This window comes from Ranitomeya variabilis, chromosome 1 (genome assembly GCF_051348905.1).
Source record: "Ranitomeya variabilis isolate aRanVar5 chromosome 1, aRanVar5.hap1, whole genome shotgun sequence".
NCBI lineage: Eukaryota > Metazoa > Chordata > Amphibia > Anura > Dendrobatidae > Ranitomeya > Ranitomeya variabilis.
The window spans coordinates 228631881-228643005 of record NC_135232.1 but is presented as its reverse complement, the minus strand read 5'-3'; the positions used below and the strand labels follow the sequence as shown (position 1 = coordinate 228643005).

The 11125-nt window shown below is 40.2% G+C and overlaps 1 protein-coding gene across 1 annotated transcript in view; it reads right to left on the bottom strand.

Moving 5' to 3' along the window:
* Positions 1 to 478: 478 nt before the first annotated feature.
* DNAH10 (dynein axonemal heavy chain 10) overlaps positions 479 to 11125 on the bottom strand; it is a 167035-nt gene continuing 156388 nt past the window's right edge. Inside the window, exons 73-79 of the mRNA XM_077293221.1 lie at positions 10489 to 10660; positions 10021 to 10152; positions 8347 to 8558; positions 7908 to 8075; positions 4390 to 4570; positions 3168 to 3313; positions 479 to 1312 (exon numbers count right to left, since the gene is read on the bottom strand). Of these exons, the coding sequence (XP_077149336.1) occupies positions 1166 to 1312; positions 3168 to 3313; positions 4390 to 4570; positions 7908 to 8075; positions 8347 to 8558; positions 10021 to 10152; positions 10489 to 10660 (1158 nt within the window). The 3' untranslated portion in view covers positions 479 to 1165. The remainder of the gene's footprint in view (positions 1313 to 3167; positions 3314 to 4389; positions 4571 to 7907; positions 8076 to 8346; positions 8559 to 10020; positions 10153 to 10488; positions 10661 to 11125) is intronic.

Sequence of the window (11125 nt, the reverse complement as noted above, 5' to 3'; positions counted from 1 at the left end):
GACCCATCACCAGTTCATGCATTGCAGTCTGTGATCTGACTAAGATCCACGGTCATCTGAATGAGCCCATAGTACAAGACAATGATGTACAATTTACAATATATCTCCAAGCAGTGTACCATTACAAAGGATAGTGTTGTTATATATCATCTCTTGGGTGGTATAGTTTTCACAATCTAGTAAAGGAAAGGTAACCGTCTAACCTAAGTAGGCTCAAGGCGTGCAGGAGCAAGGAAACCATGTGACCCCAGAAAAAAAGTGGAAACTTTCAGCTCCTTATAAATTCTAATATTATTTAAACAAATTAAAAACTCTTTGAATCCATAGTGTGATCAAGTGCAACAGATTTGAAACACTCTCTGGCGTTCTTTCTCAAGGCTTTCTTCCAGTGATGTCACATTCACAGAGCAGCTCTGTCTCTTCCACTTTGCTCTGTAGACAGGGCATCACTGCAAATGTCATGCTGATTGATAGCCAACTCCCTTCTGTCTAACTACTTGTCAATCAGCATGACAGCTGCAGTGACCAGAGCTGTGGAGTAGGTAAGCCAGACCTCCAACTCCTCAATATCCCAGACTCCGACTCCCCAGCACTGCCCCCTACTGAGCATGTACATAAAGCGCAGCACAGATTCATCTCAACTAAGAGCCGAGATCCTTAGATCAGGAGCAGAACAGACATTTATAGAACATTTCATAACTTTCACAAATTCTTATGAAAACATTTACAGCACACCCTGCATTGTACTACTGTACCAATTTATTATATATTTTATGAGTCGGTCCATTTTATATCGACTCCACCAAAATGGACAACGACTTCACAGTCCTGGCAGTGACGCACTGCCAACAGAGCAAAGTGGAAGAGAAAGAGCTGCTCTCTTGACATGAAGTCAAAAAGAAGTCAGAGAATCGCTGCCTGAGTCAGGAGAGATGTCGCAGGGCAGAACAGGTAGGTTGTTAGCACCTACCTGCCGGTAAGTTCTTAACTCCATAGAAAAAAAAACGAAAAACAAAGTCCCAGATAACCACTTTAATGAAAACATCCACTACAGTAAAAAATACACTTACAGTCTACTGTTTATTTAAAAGTTTAGACTTATATGTATACACATTTAACAGGAAAATATATTATCTTTTTTATGTTTTTTTCCCCAAAATATAATCTAATCAGAATTAAGTGTAAGGCAGACTCCTTGCAGCACCCAGTGGGAGATGTGTTTGGTAGTGAAGAGGTCTGCCTCGAACACCAGACCAACTCCCATAGCATTCCTCCTCATGGACGTAGTGTAAACCGGGGTCCTGAATGTATTCTGAAAAAACATAAAACAATCAAGATGGGTAGAAGTAGCAATATGTTACACTGTACGGGAGGTAGAATACATCATTTCTAGTAATACAACAGTCTATGAAAATCTTGGGTTAAAAAGAAATACCCTATTGCTTGGGCAAGCACATACGTTAACACTTCCTAACATACTTTTTATTTTTTTCATATTGCCTCTATCGGGCCAGTGATAAGAAGTCCTGAATCTATCCATCCTGGTGTTTGTAAGAATGTTTAGCCAGAACATTTTATTTACTAGCCACTCATAAGGCCATATCTTGAAGCTTGGCACTTGCGAAAAAAAAAAAAATAATAATTGTAATCCCTTACTGCAATGCTGATGTACAGGTGGCCCAATGAGAAGGTATGAATGTCCACATTGCAATGGGTGACTGGAAACTAAAGATCTGCCTGAAAACCCATAGTAGTGAATACCAAAGAATGCAAAACATCCCTTGGCATAGACTAATTTTGGCTTTTAGGTGTCCACACACATTTGAAAAAGTTATGGTTGAAGAAACGTTCTTCTCCAGAATAACTGTTTCACCGATGCAGCCATACAGATTTTTCTTGATTTTAGCCGTTATTGTTCTTCAACGTATATCAGATGCAAATATGAAACGGCGACTTCATTACAGACGATGACAGTTTGTCGGTGGTCGGCAACGATGATGACTGTTGTGATTCCACCAGAGGAACATTCAATATGATTGTAATCGTCCATTTTTCCCAAATTTAGTCTGATGAGTATGAGACGGACAATTAGACCAAACTCTGGATTATTATCCCAACAGGATGTAATCCGAGTGCTGTCCGATTTTTTTCATGGACCCACTGACTTGCATTGCCAATTTTGATCCAACCTTAAGATCAAAATCCAGCATGACTCCGATATTTTCCGTGGACCACTTAGCACTTGTTCCAATGATAGAGTATGGGGCCATTCACATGTCCAACTTTTTCCTGTGACTATCTGTGAAAATTAAGGACAGCACTGGTTCGCAAAAGTCTAAATGAGGCCTAAACTCGCTACATTCTATTTCTTTAAAGGGCTTCTCCCGCATCACTCACTTCCACATCGAGAGAAGAAAGGTAGTAATGTTGCACTGGCAGATGCCTGCCAGGACGCGTACACCATGGCCAAGTAGGTTCCCCAGCTCTGTAGAACTCAAAAGAAATGTACAGTATCTAACCATTTTTTATCTTCCCATACTGTCAGCCATAACGAAATCCTGTAGCACCAGGAGTTTACTGTCCATGTTTATATGTATATGAATGTTTGACTTTTTATGTGTTTGACTTTGTGTGCAAGGATGTTTTACTTACTTACTTCTGTGCTTCTGATTACGTGTTGGGCCAGTATATTGTGACAGCAAAGGTATCATTCTAAATTTTAACCTCAATATTCAAAACATGAAGACTGATAGTATAAACCGAGCTACTGTGTGAATATGTACTTTGTACAAACAGGGGTGTGGCTCTCCCTTTTTGGGGGGCTGTTTATTTTGTTTATATACTATAGCTTTCCACGGGCAATGTGAACAGTCCGGACCCTGTCCTGCTCTGCTTATTTATTTTTAGATCTGCTGACGCATAGAGAGGTGAACTACAAGAGTTGGGTACCATCCCGATTGGGTACACCTTGTAGTGGTGGGATGGCTTTTACATTTTTTTGATCAAAAAAATGTTAACTAAGTACCCTATGTTCATTATGGAATGTACTATTACTACAGGGTATTTGCTCATTTTCTTTTCATCCTAGGTTCTGCTTGTTAAATGACCACAGTGTGAATGCACACCTATGCTTTGCAAAAAAATATATTTTGGTTATGACTATGTACCTGTAGCTTGAGCCGATGAGCTTCTATAGGGATAACCTTCAGTACAGGCAACTCCACCACGAGAACTTTGGGTTTACTTTTAATTAAACAGGATTTCTCAATGTCCCAGTCAGCTCCTTCCAGGTATAATCCAGAAATAAAGCATCCTGCCCAAAGTACAAAACACAACACTGTCATGTAAAATATCGGATTATACATATATACAATCGTATCATATTTGTTCTTAGAATATCCCGCAGCTGGATTTTAGAGTGCAGCTAGAACATATGCAAAAAAAAACAGTACGCGGCAGGTTTGATGGTGAGTAGTGTATCTTTATGGACACTTACAGCGGGGAAAATAAGTATTTGATCCCTTGCTGATTTTGTAAGTTTGCCCACTGACAAAGACATAAACAGTCTATAATTTTAAGAGTAGGCTAATTCTAACATTGAGAGATAGAAGATCAAAAATATAATCCAGAAAATCACATTGTATAAATTATACAAATTTATTTGCATTTTGCAGTGAAAAATAAGTATTTGATCCCCTACCAACCATTAAGAGTTCTGGCTCCTATAGACCAGTTAGACGCTCCTAATCAACTCGTTACCTGCATTAAAGACAGCTGTCTTACATAGTCACCTTTATAAAAGACTCCTACCCACAGACTCAATTAGTCAGACTCTAACCTCTACAGCATGGGCATGACCAAAGAGCTTTCTAAGGATGTCAGGGACAAGATCATAGAACTGCACAAAGCTGGAATGGGCTACAAAAGCATAAGTAAAGACGCTGGGTGAGAAGGAGACAACTGTTGGTGCAATTGTAAGAAAATGGAAGAAATACAAAATGTTTTGGGTTGTTCCATTACACACAAAGGAAAATAAACATGTGTATAATAAAACATGTAATTGCAATAATTTTCTGGGAGAAATACTTCATCTGAAACAATTTCAAGGTTGCCAAGACTTTCGGCCATGACTGTAAATATATAAAATTCCTCTTCCGAAGGTTGATTAGGACGATCGACGCTTTGGATCAGGAGCCATGGACAGGATCATGCATTATGAATTTACTTATGCCTCATTATCTTTACCTTTTCCAGTTTCTTAGTTGGACTTGATGGACATGTGTTTTCTTTCAATCGTATTAACTATGTAACTTCAGACTGAGTCAGCTTTAAAAATTATCCTGAATGTGCATAAATGCTACTGGAAATGGTCTCTTTGAAAATCCTTACCTTGTCCCGGTCTCTCAGTGACCTCTTCAGCTGTACGGTACTTTGTAACCTGAGTGTACAATGTAGAGCGGTCAAGTGGCCATCCATTCTTTCTGCAAGTGGCTTGCACAAGAGCAGTCAGGTAGGACTCTGGGATATGCAACCCAGACAGCCACATGACATTTGGCTCACCCTCATTCACCTGCAAGAAGATAGGTAATATCAGTGATTGTGTTACCTGTATGAACCAAGCAGACACTAGAAGCATGTACATTTTTGTGAAAAAGTGTTTGCCCCTTCCTGATTTCCTATTCTTTTGCATGTTTTTCATATTTAAATGTTTCAGATCCCCAATCAAATGTAAATATTAGACAAAGATAACAACTGTATGTTTAACCCCTTCACACCCGGAGCTTTTTTCGTTTTTCGCTCCCCACCTTCCCAGAGCCATAACTTTTTTATTTTTCCATCAATATGGCCATGTGAGGGCTTATTTTTTGTGGGACGAGATGTACTTTTGAACAATACCATTGGTTTTACCATGCCGTGAGAAGAAAACGGGAAAAAAATTCCAAGTGCGATGAAATTGCAAAAAAAGTGCAATCTCAAACTTGTTTTTTGTTTGGCTTTTTTTGCTAGGTTCACTAAATGCTAAAACTAACCTGCCATTATGATTCTCCAGGTCATTACGAGTTCATAGACACCGAACATGTCTAGGTTCTCTTTTATCTAGGTGGTAAAAAAAAATTCCAAACTTTGCTAAAAAAAAAACCAAAATTGCGCCATTTTCCGATACCCGTAGCGTCTCTAATTTTCGTGATCTGAGGTCGAGTGAGGGCTTATTTTTTGCGTGCCGAGCTGGCGTTTTTAATGATAGCATGTTGGTGCAGATATAATCTTTTGATCGCCCGTTATTGCATTTTAATGCAATGTTGCGGCGACCAAAAAAACGTAATTTTGGCGTTTTGATTTTTTTTCTCGCTACGCCATTTAGCGATCAGGTTAATCCTTTGTTTTTATTGATAGATCGGGCGATTCTGAACTCGGCGATACCAAATATGTGTAGGTTTGATTTTTTTTTTATTGTTTTATTTTGATTGGGGCAAAGGGTGGTGATTTTAACTTTTATATATTTTTTATTTTTTTATATTTTTAAATACTTTTTTTTTAAATTTTGGCATGCTTCAATAACCTCTATAGGAGGCTATAAGCATGCACTACACGATCACCTCTGCTACATAGAGGTGAGGCACAGATCACCTCTATGTAGCAGAAATGCAGGGTTGCTTTGAACGCCGACCACAGGGAGGCGCTCAAAGCAATCGGCCATCAACAACCATAGGGGCCTCAAGGAGACCTCTGGTTGTTATGGCAATGCACCGATGACCCCCGATCATGTGACAGGGGTCAGCGGTGCGCGTAACTCCGGCCGCGCGGCCGGGAGCGCTAGTTAAATGCCGCTGTCAGCGTTTGACAGCGGCATTTAACTAGTTAATGAGAGCGGGCGGATCGCGATTCCGCTCGCGCTCATTGCGCGCACATGTCAGCTGTACAAAACAGCTGACATGTCACGGCTTTGAGGTGGGCTCACCGCCGGAGCCCACCTCAAAGCAGGGGTTCTGCCAGCTGACGTACTATTCCGTCAGCTGGCAGAAAGAGGTTAAAGGTCTTTATTATTAAGGGAAAAATAAATCCAAACCTACAGCACCCTGTTTGAAAAAGTGATTGCCTCCCACCCCTTAAAACATAAATTAACTGTGATTTATTACATTTTTGGAAAGCTGATTCAAATTTCTTAGCTACACCCAGGCCCGATTACTGCCACATCTGTTCGCAATCAATAAATCACTTCAATCAGATCATTTTTATTGTGAAAAATATCAAGATATATTCACATTTTGGTTTTGTTTTCAGAAACAATCAAAACTAAATGGAACAAACACACAAATGAAGAAAATATGCGTCATTACAAACCAAATACAAAATGGTTCACATTAACATTCATCGTAGGTACCGTATCATTTGCTTACTACTGTTTACATACAGGAATGCAGATATAAATGAACACTATCTGACTGATCGTGTATTGCGCCAAAATACAGAGAATCACAGCATTTATAGTTATCTAGGACACCTTTGTTTCCCAGAACCAAAATCTAACACTTTGGGTAGGTGAGTTGCAGATCTGAGATGAGTTAGGAGATTTTACAGGTTTATAAAATAAATCACTTAAATAGGACCTGCCTGACAAAGTGAAGTAGACCAAAACATCCTCAAAAACTAGACATCATGCCTCGATCCAAAGAAATTCTGGAACAAATGAGAAAAAGTATTTGAGATCTATCAGTCTGAAAAAGGTTATAAAGCCATATTTTAAAGCAGTGGGACTCCAGCGAACCACAGCGAGAGCCATTATCCACAAATGGCAAAAACATGGAACAGTAGTGAACCTTCCCAGGAGTGTCCAATAGATCAAAATTACCCCAAGAGCGAGGCGACGACTCATCCAAGACAAAAAAACCCACAACAACATCCAAAGAACTGCAGGTCTCACTTGCCTCAGTTAAGGTCAGTGCATGGCAGAGTTCCAAGACAAAAACCACTGCTGAGTAATAAGAGCATAAAGGCTCATCTCTGTTTTACCAGAACATATCTTGATGATCCCGAAGACTTTTGGGAGAATACTATGTGGACTGACGAGATAAAATTTGAAGTTTTTGGAAGGTGTATGTCTCATTACATCTGGTGTAAAAGTAACACAGCATTTCAGAAAAGAAACATCATAACGGTAAAACATAATACAGTAAAATATGGTGGTATGTGGTGGTCTGGTGCTTTTTTGTTGCTTCAGTACCTGGAGGACTTCCTGTAGTAAATGGAACCATGAATTTTGCTGTCTACCAAAATATCCTGAAGGAGAATATCCGGCCATCTGTTCGTGGCTTCAGGCTTAAGTGCAGTTGTTTATGCAGCAGGACAATGATCCAAAACAGACTAGCAAGTCCACCTTTGAATGTCTTAAGAAAAACAAAATTAAGACTTTGGAGTGGCCTAGTCAAAGTCCTGACCTTAATCCGACTGAGATTCTGTGGCATGACCTTAAAAAAGGCGGTTCATGTTCAGAAACCCTCCAATGTGGTCGAATTACAATAATTCTGCGAAGATGAGTGGGCCAAAATTCCTCCAGAGTGTTGCAGTTGTTGCTGGCTAAGGGTTGCCCAACCAGTTATTGGGTTTAGGGAGCAATCACTTTTTCACACTGTTTTTCGCCTGTAGGTTTGGATTTCTTTTTACCTTAATAATAAAGACCTTAATAATAAAGACCTTAATTTAAAAACTGCATTTTGTGTTACTTGTGTTATCTTTGTCTAACATTTAAATTTGTTTGGTGATCTGAAACATTTAAGTGTGACAAACATGCAAAAGAATAGGAAATCAGGAAGGGGGCAAACACTTTTTCACTCAACTATATCTAGATAGCCATTGCAGCTGGTACAATTCACACAGAACAGTCGGAGTTCCGAAAGCTTATATCATACCCATGACGTGTACTGATTATAACGTGTCCTGAAATGAATCATCCAGTTTCCCAAAGATTTTAGGGTATCAGGTGCCAGTTTTCTCCATATGCTTGGAATCTGACCATTAAATAGTGCTCGGGCTACTTCGTCCAATTCATTGCTCATTCCAACTTCACCAGCTAAAGCCTGTAGACATAAAAGAATAAAGGTAATGTACTGACCCACAAGTTACGGTATATTCCTTTTTTACTCCACAGAAAGAAATGGATGAAAGAATGGTTTGCGATCCCCAATATTCATGATCTGTTATTCCTAGTTGTAGTAATGATTACTGTATTAGGAGTTTATCTGAGGCCGGGAATGAAGTGTTAGTGTTAGATATAAAAGCTTTGGCAATATAAAAGATAAAAAGGCTGGTGGGTTGGGAAAGATGGCACCATGTCATCATTGTACTCACCCTCTGAAGTTCAGCTAGAGACCTGGACATGCGTACGATCAGCTTGTTAAATCTTTCTAGCTCCTGCAGTAGCACCACTGTGGTTGGTGATATTTCTAGCCCAAAATTTTTCCTAATTTGATCCAAATCAAACACTTGTGGCAGCTTGTTCTTAATATCCTTTGCCACCTGCCCAATGTACTCATCCCGGCTTATACCTTTGCCCGATTCACCTGTAGAAATAGTAAAACTAAGATTTACATTATTATTATTTATTATTATAGCGCCATTTATTCCATGGCGCTTTACATGTGAGGAGGGGTGTACATAATAAAAACAAGTACAATAATCTTAAACAATACAAGTCGCAACTGGTACAGGAGGAGAGAGGACCCTGCCCGCATGGGCTCACAATCTACAAGGGATGGGTGAGGATACAATAGATGAGGATAGAGCTGGTCGTGCAACGGTTTGGTCAATCCGCGGTTACTGCAGGTTGTAGGCTTGCCGGAAGAGGTAGGTCTTCAGGCTCTTTTTGAAGGTTTCGATGGTAGGTGAGAGTCTGATGTGTTGTGGTAGAGGGTTCCAGAGTAGGGGTGATGCGCGAGAGAAATTTTGTATGTGATTGTGGGAAGAGGAGATAAGAGGGGAGTAGAGAAGGAGATCTTGTGAGGATCGGAGGTTGCGTGCCAGGTATCTGGCAAAGATAATGTTGGTGTGATGAGTTTCACCCGTGAAGTTTTGTACATAGTGGGCTGAGGGTATGTTAAAGCGCCAACCAAGCATTTTATGTTTTACCGATGAAATGGTGGCACTAATCTAAGTTGCCTGCCCCTAACGTCATACTTACCAGCCGCCACCTTAATCTGTTCTCGGTGCCGCACAAGTCGATCTCCAGCATGTTGTGACCCGCCGGATCGCTCCAATGTTTTCTGGGAGATGTGGAAGTCACTTCTCAATGTAAGTCTACGAGAGCCAGAACGGGGCCAGAAAAAGGCTCTCATAGACTTACATAGAGAATTTGTGATTGTCACCTCTGACTTCCGATCAGTCAAAAGTTTCAGTCACAAGATAGCAGTGCATTGGGAACGGCACAGCGTCGAGAACAGCTGAAGACGTGAGCTGGTAAATATAATATTACGGTCAGGGAACTTACTTTAGTGGCACCACTCCAGCGTTGAACTAAAAAATAAAAAAAAACGCTGGAGTGGTGCTTTAAAGAGGAACTGGCACTAAGTTATAATCAGTGGTATCGTGTAATACATTCTTTTGCAGTTTTAAATAGTTTTTATTCAGACTCTAATTGTGACTAAAAATGTGAGTCCATGGCTGGACTTAACCTTGAATTTCTGTATTGCAAAGGGCATACCAATATTCCTCAACGATGTTCAATATGCAGCATTGAAGGGGTTCTCCAGTCACATCAATATGAGATCAGTGGGGGTCTGACATGTTATTTCCTTTAGTAAGTGCCAGTTGTAACCACTTTGAATGCAGTGGCAAATCACAGCTCCATTCATTAGTAGCGGCTGCTGCCAGGTACTGCAGAACAGAGCTTATAAATATGAATAGGACCACTACAGATCTGATATTGATGACCTATACAAAAGGATAGGTCATCAATATGCTATAGCCAGACAACTTATTTAAACAGCAGAAAACAAAATTATAACTTGGTGACGCCAATTCTCATACCTGTCTGTGGCTGCAGTTCCAGGAGGTGAGACCACATATCCCTAGCTGCCTGTGTGTAGTATCCAATTTCAGCATTTGGATGCAGACCAAACACTTCAGGGGTATTTGCAAGGGGAAGCGATTCTATTTCATCTGTTAACCAAAATCAATATATGAAACCGTTCAAATAAAAAAATAGTTTGATAATAAAATATTTTCCAGTTTTTCAGTATTTAAGTACGTAATGCTACTCAGTATTCATTTTTTAATACAGAGTTTGAATATGCGGCACAGGATATTTTGACAGCAACTCACCTGCTGATTGTTTCATATGAATCCAATTTCTTTCTTGCTCTTTTCAGTGGAAACAAAGTCTACACTAAAGTCATGAGCCACTAACAGGCTGATATCATGTAATTAGAGATTAAGGTCAGTCTCCTGCCTTGATAATTAGGACAAATATTTTATTAATCCTAACACTGATCTTACCGACAAAATCATCTTTTTTGTCTCCACTTGGAATTTTGTAATCAACGTCGTCATTTTTGTAGAAATGGAACAGTTGGAAAGTGTCAAATATAAAGTCGCCTAAATATTCATCCATGTAGGTGGTGAGAATTCGACGATCGAAGCTGTCAATGGCCCTTCCCCCATACATGACCTACAGAAATACACAGTAACTAATAACGTAATAATGTGAATAGCTTACAATACAAAAGCTAATCCAGATATGTGGTCTCACTGCAATTACATGTAGTAAGTGGGATAGAAATTCTCTGCCCCTTTCATTGAAGTAGCACTGCAGCGTTTTGTTTCTGTTCAGCACTGGAGTGGTGCTTTAAATGCAAGTCCCCCGCCATTTTTTGGCACCACTCCGGTCCTGCAGCGCCATCTTGTGAGCGCAGCTTCTGACCAGTCGGAAGTCAGAAGCTACATCACAAGCTCCCGATGCAAGTCTATGAGAGCCAGGCTTTCATAGACTTGCACAGAAAAATGACCTACGCGCTGCTCCATGAAATACTGCAGCTGCCGACAGGTCACGCCAGAGACCGACAGGAGCGACGCTGGAAAACGATGAAGGTGGCGGCAAGTGAGTATGAGACAGGGAGCAGGGAATTACATTTAA